Source organism: Hippocampus guttulatus, chromosome 17 (assembly GCF_054856545.1).
Source record: "Hippocampus guttulatus isolate MCC_2025c chromosome 17, RoL_Hgut_1.0, whole genome shotgun sequence".
Taxonomy (NCBI): domain Eukaryota; kingdom Metazoa; phylum Chordata; class Actinopteri; order Syngnathiformes; family Syngnathidae; genus Hippocampus; species Hippocampus guttulatus.
Genome location: NC_141277.1, coordinates 9,683,826 through 9,703,588, shown reverse-complemented (window position 1 = coordinate 9,703,588; position 19,763 = coordinate 9,683,826). Strand labels below are relative to the sequence as shown.

The 19,763-nt window shown below is 41.8% G+C and overlaps 2 protein-coding genes across 3 annotated transcripts in view; both read left to right on the top strand.

The window, feature by feature from the left end:
* The window catches only part of LOC147192069 (5-hydroxytryptamine receptor 4), a 35,837-nt gene extending 29,722 nt beyond the window's left edge, over positions 1-6,115 (top strand). Inside the window, exon 7 of the mRNA XM_086135708.1 lies at positions 5,638-6,115. Coding sequence (XP_085991834.1) covers positions 5,638-5,731 — 94 coding nt within the window. The 3' untranslated portion in view covers positions 5,732-6,115. The remainder of the gene's footprint in view (positions 1-5,637) is intronic.
* Positions 6,116-10,260: 4,145 nt separating this feature from the next.
* On the top strand, positions 10,261-19,553 carry slc26a1 (solute carrier family 26 member 1). 2 transcript variants are annotated; one of them, XM_086135587.1, is made up of 8 exons: positions 10,261-10,955; positions 13,818-14,304; positions 14,371-14,571; positions 14,802-15,048; positions 15,141-15,372; positions 15,515-15,698; positions 15,786-16,073; positions 16,629-19,553. In XM_086135587.1, exons 2-8 carry the CDS (start codon positions 13,894-13,896, stop codon positions 17,229-17,231), a joined length of 2,166 nt encoding a protein of 721 aa, XP_085991713.1. In that variant the 5' UTR covers positions 10,261-10,955; positions 13,818-13,893; the 3' UTR covers positions 17,232-19,553. The 2 variants fall into 2 exon arrangements, with proteins under 2 accessions (XP_085991713.1, XP_085991715.1); XM_086135589.1 differs by having other exon boundaries at positions 10,262-10,365.
* Positions 19,554-19,763: the final 210 nt, after the last annotated feature.

The window sequence follows — 19,763 nt, the reverse complement described above, 5'->3', positions numbered from 1 at the left end:
ACGGGTTCATAGTAGAGAAGGCTGGATTGATTAGCTTTCCCAATGGGATTGTTTGCATTTGAATGTAAAAACCGGAGACATCCGCACAGCCACGTGCTATAGCAGCCAAGTGTTTTCCCCTTCGCAGACCAGTGGTCCATTTCTAATAAGGATGACCTACTTCTACCACACAGTGCACAACAGTGTCCTGTATGGACACTGCTGTTAACGCTTTTAAGGTACGGTATATATTTGTTGCGTGCACCATTGTGTCGGCGATCACATAGCTTGTTGTTTTGTCTTGATTTGCTTATCTTTCACGATATGTAATGCTTAGTAATTAAACAACCAAGCATAATTTGGAGGCTTTTTGTGACATTTTTGTGTTTAGTTGGGCTTCGGAAAGGGGATGAGTGTTGTGCGCTGCTTTGGGTCAAATGTTTCGGTTTGGGTGCCGATCATACAGTGGGCACACTGGATGTAGAACACATCAGCAGATGTTTATTATCTCTAAAGCAGCCAAGATGAAGCCTTAACTCCCTGTTGGTTTTTCCAAGATATTTCTTGTATGGAAAGACGTCCAAGTCGATCTTCTGTCTGTTCTATTTTGGACGTGTGCGTGCGTGTGAGCACAGGAACAGGAACATATGAATGTTGTCGCTTCTGAGGGGGGGAAAAAAAGGTATATTCTTAAAATTGATATTTTGCTTTGTAAAGGGACTAATTATTGTATTGAAATTCCCTAAATGAATCACAATTTTGAATCTTAAAAGAGACAACAGTGTAACAGTTGTCTCTTCCATTCAGCCCAGCCAACGATGGGATTTAAACTTGCAACTTCCCTCGTAACGATTCCGGTGGGAAACGTGCCTTATCATCCATCCTCATCAAGTTTTTCACTTCTGTAGCTCCAAAAGACAAGGAGATAAGAGTGAAATTTGATTATTTAATGTCCTTAAAGGATATTAGAAGCAAATGGAGGGAACACACACACACACACACACACATATCTCATATATCCTGTGTTTATCTCTCTTGGGTCACATGCTTTCAGTCAAATGCCTTACAGCATTTGAGATGTATCAAAACAATCCACATGCACTTCCACTGGGGAGACAAATTTGTATTCCCCTTTGTGTTGATACAAGGACAAAACACTGCCAGTATCAAGTCTCTGGACTAAAGCTAGTTAAAGTTCATCCAAAAATAGAAAACTACCAATTTGCTGTGAAGAAAAGCCTCATTGAGTTTGCATTTCATCTTCATGACGTAGCGCAGACTCCCAAATAGCCAGTATGGGACATATATGTGGAAAATAGCCTGAAGCAAGAGGGGTTGTTTTGACAACACAGTTAGCTAAAAGATGCGAAAATAACCGACCGACCAATTGACTGACCTCGCGCAGTCAATTCAACTGTTCTGAAGTATAACTTGTGCGGAAGTAAAGAAATATCTTCTTAATCTCAAAATCAGGATTATGCCACATTTCAGACAACCAATAGAGAGCTAATTCAGCGGCCGCCAGACTTTTCACCGGGCAACAAAAACGGATGCAATTATCTGCTTCTTCCAACAGTTGAGGCGTTTAGAACTTAATTGTGCTGATGAATGTGAGTTTTGAAAATATAGCGCAATTACAGTCTATTTGTTCTAATTCCAGCAAAGAGTGATGCTCTTCATTAGGGTGTATCCGGTTGATCGGGCATTATAATTGGCTAGCTAAATAAGAATGGCTCAAATTGCCTTCATCGGGGCACTTTTGTTTTCATGCTTATGAAGGGTGGATAGACTATCTATCTGTCTAGTGTGAAGGAATTTAATCCTTATTGTGATTTTTTTTTTTAGCCCCTCTCTGTTGTTGGTTCTGTTCAAACATATGAAATAAAAAATGTAGAATGCTGTTGAAGGTATTTCCTGCTTACTGTGATTACAATCAGCTTTAGTGTCCCTTGACCTGGACATCGGGAAATTCCCTGAAGGTCCTCAAATTCCCCCATGGGATAGATCTGGACTTTCCCAACATGCCAAGATCGAATTGCATCGACGTTTCTTTGTTTACGGGATTTGCATGGAGGCGTAACTCCCCGCCTCTCATTATCATATTGTCTCTATATATTCTCATGATTGTAGTTTTTCTGGGCTTCCTCAGGAAATCTGAAACTCCCAGGAGCCCTAATCGATTCGTAAACTGCAGAAAAGAAAAATAAAACCTCCGAAGGTACTGTTCATTGCCTCCAGCCTGTATTTAGATAACCAACATCCTCATCATCCGAAATTAACGAACATGCGGAGGAAGAGAAAGGCCGACTCTCCCCTACCATTAGCTGGCTATCTATTGTTAGCAATAAAGCTAGCTAACATAGTAGGTTTGTTAGAATTCATATATTTTCTGTCCTTGGTCTCAAAATTCCAACAAAACTTTCCAGTGGACTTGACTTTTTTTTTTTCCAGCGGGACAGTGAAGGAGTAGATTCGTAAAAAAGCCTCGGTGGGGAACAAGAGACCAAATGACACGAAACGATCAAACTATTTGATCTTATGTGATTGGTTTTCATTTATGAAAACAGCCCGTTTTTACTTACTGCTACAGCATGTCAGTGTGAAGATGCTTGTCGGAAAAACATCTTCACTCAAACCAGCAACGATATACACTTATGTAATGTATTACACTCATACCGTATATTCAATGTGTGCAGAATGACTTTTCGTTGGATATGTCTGCTACTCAAAACATCTGCCTAGGCCTTAAGGGCACAAGATGTTCATCAAGTCTAGCCAAGAATCATACCATATATGTATGTTGACTACACCACTGACCTAGATCTCAACTCAGCCTGAATGAATTTAAACTGATAAGAAAAGCACAAGTGAAGGTTAAATGTGAATCACTCTTGAAGCTATGCATTTAAGTGAATCGAAATTGTTCCAAAGAATTAAGAGTGCTTGTCATGCTCAATGGTGGTCGACTGGTTAGCGTGACTCAGTGCGGAGCTACGGGTTTCGATTCCAGCACCGGGATTCCTGTGTAGAGTTTGCATGTTCTCTCCTGGCCTGTGTGGCTTTTTCCCTGGGTACTCCGGTTTCCTCCCACATTCCAAAAACATGCATGACAGAAGACATGCACGGTTGGTTAATTAGGTGTGATTGTGAGTGTGGATGGTTGTTTGTCTATGTGTGCCGTGCGATTGGCTGGCAACCAATTCGTGGTGTATTCTGCCTGCTGCTGCTCGAAGACGGCCAGGATAGGATCCAGCAAAACCGTGACCCTCGTGAGGATAAATGGATCAGAAAATGGTTGGATGGACATCATGCTTATTTATAGAAAGGTGGATGGATGGACAAATGAATGGTATGGTATCTCTGAATAATCTCGCGCCACCTTACCTCTCTGAGCTCATCCGCCCCTACACACCTGCCCGGCGCCTCAGGTCTGTGGACCAGACTTTATTAGAAGTACCAAGAACTAAACTGAGGCTCAGAGGGGATCGAGCCTTTTCTGTTGCTGGTCCCTCTCTCTGGAATGACCTCCCACTGAACATTCGGCAAGCCTCCTCGCTGTCCATCTTCAAAACCCTCCTCAAAACTCACTTGTATTCTTTGGCATTCGACTCAGCATGACTTAGATTTGTTCTTGGTTTTACTGTTTGGTGCTTTCTACCGCCTTATTACCGATTTGTCTTACTGTTTATTGTGCATGTTAAATTGCTCCATGTACAGCACTTTGTATGCAGCGATGGCTGTTTGAAAGTGCTCTATAAATACTGTTGACTTGTTGACTTGACTATATACCAGAGGTGTCAAACATACGGCCCGCGGGCCGGAACCGGCCCACAAGGAGGTTCGATCCGGCCCGCGGGATAATTTTAAAGTGAAAAAAAATGCATTAAAGACACAGAGTGAATATTTTAAATAAAATTCAATTTGTGGATTATCCGCTAGGGGGTACACTGTTTTGATCACAGGAGAAGACAACATTGTTTTGATCGGGGAAGAAAACAGCAGTCTCAGTCTGTCACCGAGATAGACCCAACGTAGCAAATGATATGAAAGCGCCAATCAATGCTTCTTGAGACCAAAACAAAGGAAAGAGATGATATTTTGGTGATTCATAGCACAGTATGGTATAATGTTAATGGTTCGGCCCACTTGACATCTACCGAGTCCGTACGTGGCCCACAATGTGAAATGAATTTGACACCCTGGTATATACTGTATAGATTGATGGATGGATGAGTATGGGTAGATGGATTGGCGAATAGAGATGGATAGATATAGACAGATGCGCATGCATCAAGTGTGGAAGGGGTGGCCACTGCCATAATCCGGTTTTGAGTTTGTGCACCACAAGTACAAAATGACGTTGAAAGAGATGAATTGGAAGCGTTCGTGGAACGCAAAGAAACATTTTTACTGTATTACCAAAAATACATCTATCCTTCTCGTGATTTGGTGAAAGACAGCAACCACATAAATACCATCATTTGTGTGACTTAACTTGCCACACGTACTTGGAATCGAGACGTCGAGGGGAAACATTGTTTTTAAAACAGCACACCATAAAAAAAAACTGCTGTCAAAGTGCCTCGCACCAATTGTCACAGTGAGCTGATGTGCCCCAGATGCATGAAGATGCAAAATTTGGAGTCAAAAGTCACATTGCATGACTCCTTCTTGTGTCTGGCTCTAAGTTGGATAGATCATTTGGAAGCTCCAAAATTGTATTGCTGAATAAACACTGCAATAATTGAGCATGTCCGCTTGATTCAACCGGCGCAAGTTTGTAAATACCTTTGGACTGTTCAGCAGGAACCCTGAAGAAAATATGATGCACACAAACCTAATATCAATGCTAATATTCCAGACCCTGCCATAATGGTTCTATTTTTTTTTTGTCCTAAATATGTGATGTCTGTCCAGTACTTTGGCACCACTGGGGTACAGTCACTGCCATGTTTTATTTATGAGCACTGTTCTTGTCAAATAAGCTCATCAATGAATATTTAATAGACCTAAATTCTGCAACTGATATGCGCTAAATTGCCTTTGACTCATTTGCATGGGGTTCGATGCCGATTTCATACGTTTCACTCTTTCGGGGACAGCGGTCACTACAGTAGACAGCTTATCATGTTAACGGGTTACAGGGTTCATGAAAGGGTTAAAACATCCGATAGAAACATGACACAAGACACTTGTTGAGATTTGTGTCAAAGAGACCTGTGGCCTTACACGTATTCCTTGTTTTTCTGTACTCAAACTCCCACCACCATGAAATTTGCTCGCAAAACTAGTAGGGCGGCATATCGTCGAACACTAAATCCTCCAAAGCGTGTATTGCTGGAGGTCTCAACTTGTTGAGAGGAGGACAAAGACGGGGCTTTGTTTGGACAGCAAACACACTCCTTGTCCAGAAAACACACACAAAAAAAGAAAGAGGAGCCCAAGTTGAAGAACATTTCTGTTTTTCTTTTCCTCGCAAGGGCTGGCCACGCCCCCCTCATTGTCAGGAGTGCGCATGCTGTCAATTCAATGAATCATCTCTTCATCACCTGGATTGAAGGATGTAAACTTGTGTTGTAAAAGAGAGGAAATGCAGTATATACTGTGTACTAATTATATTAATGATAACATGAAATGTTTTATGTCTGTCTTCTTCAGATTGTCCTTCTTGCCAAATCGAAGCTACTGTGACAACAAAAGAACCATTCTGGCCAACGAGCAGGAGTCCCAGGACTCCCTTGGACCTCTATGAGGAAGACACTTCTCCAATTGGAGGCATGCCCCGGTGCCAAGTGTCCTCTGCGACGTCAACTGCTGTCAACTCATCTAACCTTACTACACTGGTCCTTGATGTCATCTTACCTGGATATTTAATGAGCTCACATTTGCTGGTGGACATTCGAAACTGTTCTTAAACCAATATCTGGATGATGGGATGTAAAGACTGCAAGGTGCTTCGTTGTTTTTTTTTACATGGTTTTCAGAGTTAAGAGCCAAATGTGGGTCCAATTGTGTGAAAGCTCAGCTTTAATTATTCTTTATTCACCATCCTTTGATAAACAACGCTCTTCGTTAGAAGCATGGAAGCATTCCCCCTTTTTTGCCATCTCACTTGGGTAAAAAAAAAAAACACAAACGTACAACATGAATTGGTCTGGATTAATTCCTGTAAGAGTACAAACATGTTGCACTTTTACTGAATCCAGTAAATCAGTTCGGTATTCGACGAGAGGTCATTTTCCAGTGTTTTTTATCAATATGTTGTTGTGAAGGTATTTTATGATGAGATTGCGTTTATTTTTTTGTCCTTCAGGAAAAGTCACCACCAGCAAAAGGAAATACATTGTATCCTGCATAATAAATGTATTTAACATACTAAACATGCACACGAGCAAACAAAGTAGTTTGGATACGGATTTTTCTTTTCTTGGCTGCACATGACAATCAAAACAAAATTTGCAATTTTTGTTGCAATTACATTTTGACTACATGCTAAGAAGAAAACGTTTTCACCAAATATGACAAAATGAAACATTCTATATCGACAATTCACTGTACAGTATTACCAACACAGACTTTCCTCAACATTGCTGATATAATAGAAGACATCCTGTCACTTGCCATTTAAGACGCGCAATGTCGTATTTTGACCACAAGAGGGCAGATCGCTCCTTCGAGGCAAAAAAAAAAAAATAATTAATTTAATGCCTTTACAAAGGTGACGATGTCATTGAGGTATTACTGTAAAAATATTTTTAATATTGAGGTTGTAGTTCAAACTACATCATAATGAAAGCTGTTTCTAATAATATAACCCGCCCCTCTTGTGTAGCTAAATGATAGTATGGGATAAAAACCTTTAGATATACCGGTATATTTATTTCCATGTTTTGTTGTTTGTTTGTATTTTTCTGCATATGTAAAACGACTCCAAAGGATTTTAGCCAGCTTTGAGGTGGAGTGAGGAAAAGTGTTGACGTCCATCGTGATAGTGGGCCAGCCTTATCACTTTTGTTTACATGTTCTTTTACTTGTTCGTGCAGAATGCGCAAATATTACTGTTATAATTCAAGCGTATGGAGGCCATTTTGTCATCTTTCGAAGGACATCCTTTTAACTCATTCAGTACCAGCCAATTCTGGACCAAGTCTGAAAAGACGTTTAAAAACGTCTTTGGGAGTGAATGAGTTAATATTGCTTTTACTGGACCACGTTCTGTTTTGATTTCTCGCGGTGACTCTGCAAATGTTCATCTTCCTCTCTTCTTATGTCTTGTCTCGTTGTACCTTTCCCTGTATGAAAGAAAGAAGTACGAAACTGCAGACAAATGTCTTTCTACATTGTTGAACATTGTGTCATTTTTTTCTACGTTTTTTTTTTTTTGGTGGAGGTTGAAATAAATGGACAATTTCTAGAATATTGCCGTAAATTTACTTTTTTCGCAACCGCGCCTCCACCATCCTCCGACATCCAGTTCTGCACGGTTTCGTATCTTCGTCTTTTCTGTGTTTTAGTCCTCACTCCTCTCTTTGAATCAACATTCACACGAAGTAAAATGTCTTTTCAGAGGACTGTGTGGTTATGTGTGGGCCGGAGACACATTTTTAAAATGGTTTAACAGCGCTCCCACACAAAAGGCAACGTCGTCACGCAGAGCCTTTTCAATGATGGCAAACACTAGAATCAACAATCAGCCACTGGCATTGAGCCTGCCATTAACCAATCAGTGGAGGAATTTGTTCTTTTTGTCAAGCCTCTCGAAATGCTCTTGCTGTTGAAAAGAAATTACATCGAGATTTGACTTTTGTGCCAACATCACTTATGTTGCTGAACGTGTATCCTCTCCATGCCACCTTGTGTGTGTGTGTGTGTGCGTGCGTGTGAGGAATGACTCATTGCCTGTTTCTCATAATCAGTTTTCCCCGAAAAGAGGTGTCTGTGGAAGGCAATTTGCTGTAGGATTTAGATTGTTTTGTGAATAAAGGCTGAGGGATTTCCTGACTTATCTGCTTTCATGTGGAGCTCAGAGGTCCCACTCACCATCAAAAGCCGTAACACTGAAGGAAAAGTGCCGTGCGAGAGGTCAGTCATACTTTTAGATTGCCTCTTAAAATAGATTAAAGTACAACGTAACACCACAAGTCATTGAATCGAAATATGTTCACTTATTTTTGCCTCGGACATTGTACAAAACAACAAAATCAACTTTAATGGCTGAGATGCTACATACATTCCAACCACTAGATGTCAATGTATGACAATCAGTTATTTTTGCTCCCCCCCAACCCCCCACAAGGAAAGCAAATAGCGTTGGATGATTTCAATTGAGTGGTTTCACATGGCGTTTGGGGTTGAGCAAATTACCATCTCTAGCAGTCATCCAAATGATTGACCCCGCCCCAAAAAAAAGGTTTATAATTGCCTATAGATGCCACAATATGGTGACAAAGCATACATTTTTGTAAAGTAAACTCCTAAACTTCAAAATAGAGTAGTATCCGAGCAGGATGATTCATAAGTACTTGGAAAAAAGGTTTGTTCCAATTCTAAAAAGGCTTCCAAAAAGTTCCTTCGAGAAACCTTTAACTCATTCAGTACCAGCCAATTCTAGACCCCCTTTTTTTTTTTTTTAATAAGTATCTGGGGTCGAACGTGCGGAGTGTGAAAAGCCATAAATATGTCTTTGGGAGTGAATGAGTTTTAATAGACCTTAAGCCCAGGTTACTCATGACCATCCCTTACAAAAGGATGTCACTCATAATCCTTTATGGCTGAAATATTTCAGGCAAGGAGCCACCGATGCAAAGACGCTACAGAACAGAAGCCAAAGTAGAGACCAAGATGCCATAAGACATACCTGTCAACTCATACGGTTTAGCCATAGTTCATACGGATTTTGTTGTGAATCTTACGTATATGGCCGTATCGCACAAATCATACGGATTCTGAAAATTTCTGGGGTTTTTTTCACCAACTCCAAATGATTTGGAGTTGGTGAAAAAAGTAACGCAGGAATACAACTCTGAACACAGTAATGCCACGCAGTAGAATGATGATCAGACATTGTATTATGGAGATCTACAATAAATATCATTGAAAATTTCGTGGGGTTTTTTCTGCCATTATTTTGATATATAAAATGCTTTGGTATGTTATAAGGATTTTTTGGGTAGTTTACACAGGTTGGCACTCCGAAAAGTTGATCTTGAGTAAGATGCCGACAGCAAAGTTGTACATTTATTCTTTTCTGTTATTGCTTAGGCCTGAGGACAAAAAGCAGCAAATGGGGGGGGCGGGGGGGTTCAGTGAATTACAGAATAAAAGAATAGCATATGAATTAATAGATGTCCAGTTGTAAATTTCCAGTAGCTGGCTCTATTTTCCTTCCTTGCTGATTGGTGCTGTTTCTCCCTATTTGCATTGTTTGTTCTTTCTGCCGAGTCAGCAGAATGCCTTTTTGACCTTCTGCTGGTCATTCACTTATCAAGATGATTAAAGTGAGCCTCCGCCACCTAACCCGCATCAGATGACAGCCGTTTTCTTTGTGATCATGACTTTACCTTTGTCGCAGTTAATACGGAAACACGAATGTGCTTCCGAGGCTGTTAATAAGTAGAAGATAGTCTTTGGGTGTTGTAAGAGTTGAAGAGGTTAACTGCTGGAACTTTTGGGTTCATTGGGGCAGACCTTAAAACATGTCAAGCAGAGTTGCAGTAAATTCATTTCTGTTTGAAAATCCAATATTTGAACGAGGATATGCTTTCTTCTACTTTAGTCGAGAATGTGATACACATGTGGATGTTTTCCCCATGAGGAGAATGCCTGAGATAGCTCGAGAATTATATCAGAGAAACGCCTGACTGGCATACCTGAACGTCATTAATGTTATTGAGATCATGGTTGAACTGTGATGCTTCCAGGCCATCTGAAAAAAAAAGATGCATTTTTTTTTTCACTAAACATTTTCCAGGTACCTTTGTGTGATATTTGCGAGGGTGGCATTGCAAGTACGGTTTTCATGATGCCAGGGCAGTGCTAGCGGCGGCTGCGCCAAATCAGAAGTGCTACAGAATAGGGATCCATGGCTTGAAACATTTCTTTCAAAGACATCAACAAATGAGCAGATGTTACATGGCAACCACCATCCAACCACACTCCCGCCTCATCTTCTCTCCCCACCCCCTCTCGCTCTGCTCCAGACGGCATATGGGACCGAGGTTGGATATGGGAGGGGGGAGGGGCATGACTGAGTGACGGCTCCCATCATGCTTTGCGGTCGGAAGCAGGAAGAAGCTTGAATGAGATGAAAAGATGTTGGATGGAATAACGGTGCGGGAGGAGACAGGATGTCCTCCACGTGCCATCCAAGGTGCACCCCCTCTCAGGGTGAGTCTTCCCTCTCGTGACTTCCGAACATCACATCGAGCTGATGGAGCTGGTGCACTTGGCGGGAGCGAGGATTGAAAGAGACGATGATGATGATTCACAATTCCCAATTCCAAAAAATGCTTCTCCCGAGAGTATTGTGGATGCTCGGCATGTGGTCCCAATGAACAGGCTGGCCACGGCGCATCAAGATTTCACACTCTCCTTTCTCTCTGCAAATGGAACTGATATCATTAATTGTGTGGAAATGAATTCTATTCTTGATTAAATTTGATTGGTTTGTTCACCGAATGACTGGTTGTACCCAAGGTCAAACTCGTTAGCGTGCATGTAGTCATTGTGTCTGTGTGAGCTGCAAACACGCTTGACAGCCTGACATACTGTAAATATTGCACTTCAGTCAAAAATTGACTTGTTAAACCTCCTACACAAATGTAATGCGTCATGCAAATGAGGACAAGCCCCGCCTACTGCAAATGACCAAGCCAGTAGAAAAATGTTTGCTCAAAGGGCTGCTCTTAGTTCATTCACTCAGTAAACACAGAAGACGTTGTCACATCAGACTTTGTGTTGCGGTTCGACTTCTCCAGGTGAGTACAAGTGCGAAGGGGAAATTTCCTTGACTTTCGGAGTAAGCGCGTTTCAATGTTAATGGTTTATAAATGTGTTATTAACATGGTATAAAGCATCGTTAGAAAGAAACAGTACGGGGTACCTCCTGCATGCTAAAATAAATAAGCCCTTGTTCAGCTTTACTGCTTTGACAGTTTGCTAGATAAAGTATCAGTTCATTATGAAAAAAAAACAGGATTTGTTTCGCACGTTGCAACGAGGCTTCCGTTTGCTATCAACAAACAGTAAGATTTGATGAAAATCCTTTCAGGTCCGCAAGGCGTATCCACTTGCCAAAACACATTGCCCAGAATTGTTGTACATTGTGTCACGTTTTGCGAGATGGTAGTTGTAGGACCCCAAAAAGCAGGGAGGCAGGGAGGAGCAGGGTGGATTGACCAAAATGTATTTAACAAAAAATACACACAGGAGTACAATGGAAAAAACACGAAGTCGAAGTACTCAAAAATGCCTGGAAATCACAAGTATCAAACCAAATTACAGCAGGAAACAAAACATGACAGGAGCACATGTATGCTCACATACTCACAGCTCACAATGACCCAACTAAGACTGGCAGAAACTCAGGGAACTAAATACAAGCCAAGTGACGAGACAACGAGAAACACCTGGACAACACACAAAGGGTTGAGGGAGCTAATTTGTTACACACAAGGAACACTGATAACGAGAACAGGTGGCGAAAAAAAGGGCACATGAGGAATCAAAACCAAACGTAACCAGATCGAAACATAACACATTGTCCCTTACAATTGTTGATTAATTATTTACAGACACTTGGACAGTGTAGTTATTCAAACAATTGATTGCAAAATGTTTGCAGGGGAAACATATATCCGAAAGTGCTACCTCATTTATATATGACAATAAGTTCTGCCCCCAAAGTTGTTCGCTCCACTTGGGTTCTTCACATCACATGATGACGAGCAGGACAAATTGCTTTGAGGGGAACAGAGTTCGGCCATTGTTTTCGTCCTTGACGTGGTGATCAATCTTACCGCTGCTTCCAAAATATTATCCATCAGGGGGGTTCCTCCTATACTCAGCCATTCATCCAGTTCTTCTCCAATGAGTAAGAAAGCCCAAGTTGAGCCAGAAGCTGCCATTTATTGAGAGTCTTGTCTCTTCAGGATCTGTGCCAGAACTTTTCAACCTTGCTTGTGTCAAATCACAGAGCGAAATAGTCACCGAACTTTTTCCTATCACGTCTTGAGATCTACTATCAACCTGTAAAAAAAACAAAAACAAAAGGCTTTCACGTGATCGTCACGTCACATCTCTGCTGCCTCAGCATTCATGAGTGCTCAGAATAACTGAGAAGCGGACATGTTAGGAGTTTATTACTGACTACTTCCGTGGCTTAACAGTCCTTAAGAGCTACACAACACGTTGCGTAGCACTCTTGTGATCGTTAAGATAAAGGATGACAATTGCTGCTCCTGAAAGCAACAAACTTTTAAATGAAGCACACATTTGGGATGTCGTTACATAGGGCAACATTTAGGGAATTGTCAAGTTTCACATTAACTTTCTGGAGTGCAATTTTTAATTTTTTTCAGGGATTCGTCCCAACTAATCAAACCTTGTTAATTGAGCAACGTTTAAAAAGAGAAGCCAAGTTCCGGCAAATCACCCAATAAGTAACAACAGGTTACAAAGACGGCAAGTGTAGAATAGAATGAAAAAGACATTTTGTTGTTACTCAGGGTCACTCATGTCCGAAGATATGATATGACATAATATATTGCATCCATAAATTTTATTCCAATCTGGGCTGACAAGTAAGTGTGACCTTTGTACTACTTGACTAGGCCTGCTCGTTTTAGCTTTCATGATGGACAAATCGCAAAAAGATTGATTCCTTGGTTGATGTTGGTCCTACTGAATACGGTCGCATTCGATTTAATCTCTAACACCACCTTTAAAAATGCAATGTCCCTTACGTCACTCAACACACTGACACAAAAAATGAAGGCACTGCATTGTCGTAAGCATAATCATCAAGTCTTTAACCCTTTCAGGGACAGCGGTTACTACAGTGGACAGTTGCTCATGTTATCAGGTTACAGGTTGCATGTAAGGGTTCATATAAGTCACGTTATATTCAGTTCCAGAAATGAACATCTTTCGATAATTGAAATCAATTCAATACTGGTGGAAACTTAGAATAATATATTAAGTTAATTTTAATAATTATAAATGTGTTTGAATTATGTTAGTAGAGTAAAACGACATATACCGGTACTTTTTTTTTTTTTTTTTAATGACATGGTTTCTCGACCTTAGCAGGATCAGAGGTCGTGGGTTTGATCCCGGCTCTGGCCTTCCTTTGTGAAATTTGCACGTTCTCCCTGGGCCTCTGTGGGTTTTCTCCGGGTACTCCGGTTTCCTCCCGCATTCCAAAAACACGCATGACAGACTGATTGAACACTCTAAGTTGTCCTTCGGTGTGAGTGTGAGCGTTGATGGTTGTTCGTCTGTGTATGCCCTGCAATTGGCTGGCAACTGGTTTAGGGTGTTCCCCGCCTACTGCCCGAAGACGGCTGGGATAGGCTCCAGCACTCCTCCGGGACCCACGTGAGGATAAAGCGGATCGGAAAATGGATGGATTTGTCTTGCATTTTCACCTTTAGCGGGCAGGTCTGGAACCTATCTTCGGAAATAAATGGGGATTCACTCAGGTTATCTGAGGGATACATTTTTTAAAACGGTGTCATGAGTGTGTAACGTGATTATATTATTATCTACTAGCATAACATCTGATATCCTCTCTCTATGTGCCTTTCGCCCCCGGTTCGTTTTTCACGATGATCTGCAAGGAGCACAGCTGACAACGCCGTCATTAAGCCCTCTGCCCTTCTCTTCATCTGCCACACACACTCCCCATCTGAGGCCATGGAGGAGGTCAATCTGCGCAAAGAAAGCGTAACAGCCCATCCACCATCTTTGCTGGAGCGGAAGGCTCGCCATGCGCAACCCACACTCTGGGTCCTCAAATCCAAGCTGCAGCGGAGTCTGAGCTGCTCCATGCCCCGAGTACGCTCCACCTTGTCTGGCTTCTTCCCCGTTGTGCGATGGCTGCCCAAGTACAAACTGCAAGAGTACGTGTGGGGGGACGCCATGTCCGGCTTGATCGTTGGAATCATTTTGGTACCGCAGGCCATTGCCTACTGCCTGCTGGCTGGAGTCGAGCCCATCTATGGATTGTACACGTCATTTTATGCCAATATCATTTACTTCCTCATGGGGACATCCAGACATGTTTCCGTTGGAATCTTTAGCCTGATGAGTCTCATGGTTGGACAGGTGAGTCTTCAGCCTGGTCTCGTTTTAGTACCTATTACTGTAGTAACAGCCTCTGCTTTTCTGCAGGTGGTCGACAGAGAAGTGTTCCTAGCTGGTTTTGACCTAAACGAGGAATTATACGGTCCTCCGGAGTTCAACGATTCATTCAGCATCAATCTCACAAGCAGTCAAACTCGGAGTGTGGAAATAATGGGTGTGCAGTGTGGGAAGGAGTGTTACGCTATTAGCATTGCTGCTGCTCTTACATTCCTGGCTGGTATCTACCAGGTAAAGAAACAACCTCCATGTTCCCCTACCTGAAACACGTCACAGACTGTAACATTGCTTAGACGCCAGTTAACACATGACTCGACTGAGGATAAGGAGAAACTGAATGGACAGATGAGAGAATTTCATGTCAAGATTGGAATAGAACAGATCACGATATCGTTTTTCCGACCGAGTACATAGGGCAATCTTTGATTTATGAATATAAAGTCGGACAATCGCCTCCACAGGTCATGATGGCAGTGTTTCGGCTGGGCTTCGTCTCAGTCTACCTTTCGGATCCCATGTTGGATGGTTTTGCCACAGGAGCCTCGTTCACTATCCTGACCGTCCAAGCCAAATACCTCTTGGGTCTGAAGATTCCTCGCCATCAGGGCTATGGCACTGTTGTTGTAACCTGGATCAACATCTTCGCCAACATTCACAAGACCAACATATGTGACCTTATCACGAGTGCCATCTGCATCACTGTCTTAGGTAAATGTGGACCAGAACTCTTTGGATTGTGCGAAAATATAGATAAGGTGGTCATTACATTTTGGGGCCTGGGTGTTTTGGGGGTTCTGTAGTGGCAGGGAAAGAGATCCAGGAACGCTACAAAGATCGTTTAAAGATCCCACTACCGACTGAACTGGTCGTGGTTGCCGGAGCGACGCTGGCCAGTCATTTTGGGAATCTCAACCATCATTACGGCACCAGTGTTTCAGGTCACATCCCCACTGGCTTCATCCCTCCTCAAGTGCCCAGCTTTAGTCTGATGCCAAGAGTAGCACTGGATGCCATTCCTCTGGCTGTTATCAGGTGATTTTTTTTTTTTTTTTTAAAGGTTCATGCTGTTTTTGTCCGGTAGAAACAGCAATGACAGACAAAAATTTGTCCTAATGTAATCCTGAAGAATGGATTTTGACTCGTGATTTGAAAAAAAAAATGTTTTATTTCCTAGCTTTGCCTTCACCGTGTCACTGTCCGAGATGTTCGCCAAGAAAAATGGCTACACGGTTCGACCCAACCAAGAGATGCTTGCCATCGGCTGCTGTAACATCATCCCCTCCTTCTTCCATTGCTTCACCACTAGCGCGGCTTTGGCAAAAACGATGGTGAAGGACTCAACGGGCTGTCAGACGCAGGTGACGTCCGAACCGAAGAAATGCATGACAGAACAACACGGTTTTCTCGGAATGTAGAAATCGAAATCCTGAGTGTGTTTCCATCAGGTGTCAAGTCTGATCAGCGCCTTGGTCATCCTGCTCGTCCTGCTCTTCTTCGCGCCTTTTTTCCACGCTCTCCAGAAGTGCGTCCTGGCCTGTATCATCATTGTCAGCCTTCGCGGGGCACTCAGGAAGTTCAAGGACGTCCCTGCTAAGTGGCGAGCCAGCCGTAACGATGCCACGGTTTGGCTGATTACCATGTCGGCCACGGCTCTGATCAGCGTCGAGTTGGGACTCCTTGTTGGCATCACCTTCTCTCTGATCTGCATCATCTATAAAACCCAGAACCCTAGGGTGAGTGACAGCAATAGAACTGAATCGTACAACATTCCTCTCTAGTAAGTATAATTGGTCAAATTGTAAATATAGAAACGCAGATGTTTCTGATACCTTAAAAATCGTAGGTCAGATGTGCTTCATTGTCCTTTCTGTAAAAGGTCTTATGATATACTGTGTGTTGAGGTACAAAAGTTCCTTGTTGTACCTTAACTCATCCAGTACCAGCCAATTCTAGACCAAGTCTGAAAAGACGTTTAAAAACGTCTTTGGGAGTGAATGAGTTAAGGGGCACAATGGCTTGTCACTTGTGAGGTAACCACAAGTGTATACTGTTTTGTACCCATTACAACTTGGGACCATACTTAGTTGGACCTACACTTTATAAATGTATACAGGACACAAACATCTGCAGGTCACTGCAGTATCAAATTTCATTTTACCTACAGTGCGCGCAAAGAAATGGACTCAGACTAGCCATTCTTGACAATCTTCACAATCTTACAGATTGGAGGAAACGGTAAACAGTAAAAGACAATTTCATTTTTGAGCTAATCCAACATCTAACATTAGGTCTCTCTCCTGGGCCGAGCCGGCGACTCTAACCTTTATGAGGATATGGAGGAATACCAAAACCTCGTCGCTCCAAGCCGAGTGAGAGTCTTCCGCTTCCAGGCTCCTCTCTACTACGCCAACAAGGACACCTTCCTAAAAGCCCTCTACAAAGCTGTCGGTGTGACACCTTTCTTGGAGATGACCAGCCGGAGAAAGGCAGAGAAAAAGGCCAAAAAAATGTCCGTGACCCAAGCCCAGGCCAATGGGGACGCCAACAACGGAGACGTCGTCGTGGCACTCGTTCAAAGACAACTGGACTTCCACACCATCATTTTGGACTGTTCTGCCATACCATTCCTAGACTCCACCGGCCTGGTTGCCTTTAAGGGGCTGCTCAAGGAGTTTGCGGAGATTGGTGTAAGAGTGGTCTTTGCCTGCTGTAACACCTCCCTCATAGATACCTTGCAAAAGGGACAGTTATTTGGGAAGGGTGACAAAGACATGAGCAAAATGCTGTTCCACACAGTCCACCATGCGACCCTGTACGTAAACATCCAGCAGCCCGACAAGAGCTCAGAAGACTGTTCTGTAGAACTTAATGTGTCACCAGGTCTTGCGTGAGTTTTCTTCTGGTATTCCAGTGTACTGCCCTTTCCAAAAAACATGAATGTCAGGTTCATTCAGGACTCAAAATGTTCTTGCATGGTTGTTTGTCTAAATGTGCCCCGCAGTTGACTGGCAACCAGTCCTGTGTGTACCTCACCTCCAACATAGCGTTCCATCACGCAATGTTCGCATCCACACACCTCTGTCTGTCTGAATCTGTATGAGACGGACCAAGACCAAAACAAACCTGTTGGCTAATCATTCATCGACATTTTAATTTATTGATCACCTCGTTGCCTTAAGTTCCACTTTTCGGATGGAGCACTTTGCTAAAACACTTTTTGAGCCTTTTAGACTGCCGTCCTTCTCACTTGTGAACGATACTGCTGAAGTGAGACGAACAAGGCACATTATAAATGCATAATATCAGATCGCAGATAATAATATAATAATAATGCATTTTATTTATAAGCGCCTTTCAAGAAACCCAAGGACACTTTACAATAACAAAAACAATAAAACACAATACGGGTTGAGCAGCGGCAGCCAAACGCGCCAGCGTTCACTCAACCCGGAAGTCAGAAAGAAACCACAAGGGAGGGAGAGGGGGAGAAAAAAACCCCACGCTCGAACTATCCTCATTTTGAGGATAATTTGAGTTAGGCAAAAAAACCTCCTGCACAAGCATATGACAGTTACAACAGGTCACAAGACATAAACAACCATAACAATAGTTTACAGATGATTCACTAAGTGTGTAAAGTTAGTTTTCAGTGGTAAAACTGATGTGTTGTGTTGTGTTATTTTTGTTATTTTGACTTCAAATGGATAGATTTGTGGTAGTACAGCATGAAATATTCATTCTTCAGACAACGACAACATAATGTACGAAGCTGTAAGAGAAGGTAAAACACAATTGAGATCAAGACAAAACTAACCCGTCGGCACCATCAAGCAAATGATTGTCTTTTCCTGAAGTGCCGCTTTTACCACGGAGCACTCTGCCAATACACTTTCTGACCTTTTCGGGCCACCACAGCTCACATGCTCAGTGGAACCAAAACGTGAGCAAAACAAATCCGATTTTTCATCGATGTGATGTCGTAGAAAATGATTCCGTGGATTGATGCAAATACGTCATGGGTGTCACATTGCGCAATTGTCTGTCCATTCACATACAGGCCTTAAGGCAACTAAACACTGTTGAGGAGCCTGTGATAAAATAATACTTTTTTTAATTTATTTTTTTTACAAGTATGACTTTTATTGTTACAGTAATACAATCCTATTTCTTTTTGGCTATGAAATTTTGCAACTTGGGCGGCGCCAACGCCGTCACCCACCCACCCCGAGCTATACCACTGACCCAAAGCATATATATATATATATATATATATATAGTATATATACCAGATAGCTCGTCCTGCATATACCCTAATATAGTCCGACAGAATCATGCATTGCTCATTGAAAAACAAAGGAAAATTTAAACACACACACGCGCACACACACACTTACAAATGGAGTGTACTATCTAACGCCAGGGTGTTCTGTCAGTGTACATAAAGTCACTGCTCATGTTCATGTTTTTAGTTTTATCATATCTGTTAAATGTCTCGCTAAGGTTTATTCATTTCCTGAGTTTGGAAATGCCTCGCTAGCCTTCCTCAGAGGAACAACAACAGTAGCCATTCAAATGGGACATTATTTAAATTATGCAACAGCCATCATTCCAATTTGAGATGAACTGCTGCTTTTAAATATCCGATGGCCTAATTTATTGGCTGCTATGTAAAACAATCGAATGGGTGTCTCAAACCTCTCATCTTTCTTGGTGATGATATAAACACATGAAACCTGATCAATTTCACCCCAATAAAGATATTTCTTGTCGATGGTGACTGATGTTTAGTTTTCTTCATCCTTCACGATGCATCCAAATATATAATCAAATGGCTGCATTTACACTTATAGCAAATATTTAGTTGATTATTTGGACCTTTGCTCGACGTGTCATTAATCACACTAATCCAGGTGGCCAAAGTCTACACTTAATGATTTAACCAACCAAAGCCAATTATTACCCAAGACGTCAAAATCATTTCTTAGACGGTTTAAACTCTCAACTGTGTTCCCTTCAAAACTTTTAAGTTGAACCATCGCCACTGTTTGTAATAGCTGCAATTCTCTTAACAAGCTGCAATTTGTTACTTTTTTGTTTTGATTTTTAAATTTGCCTTGTTAAAATGTGAAACTGTCTCAAACATTTATTTCATTCTATTGTCAAATGGGTTTTTTTCTATGCATTTCTAAAACTATTAAAAGTCGTATGGCTGTCTTTTGAGCATTCCTTTTAGCAGTCGTGTTGGACATTCGTGTGGGAGCATGTTTAATACTTGAAATAAACTCTGAGTAAAATATCTTGATGGCATGTAATTATGATCATGAACCAAATATATAAAATAATTATTTGACCCTGGTTATTACTTTTGGGGGGTAAAACTAAGGCCATTGCATTTTTGGACACATTTTTTTTAAGTAGACCAT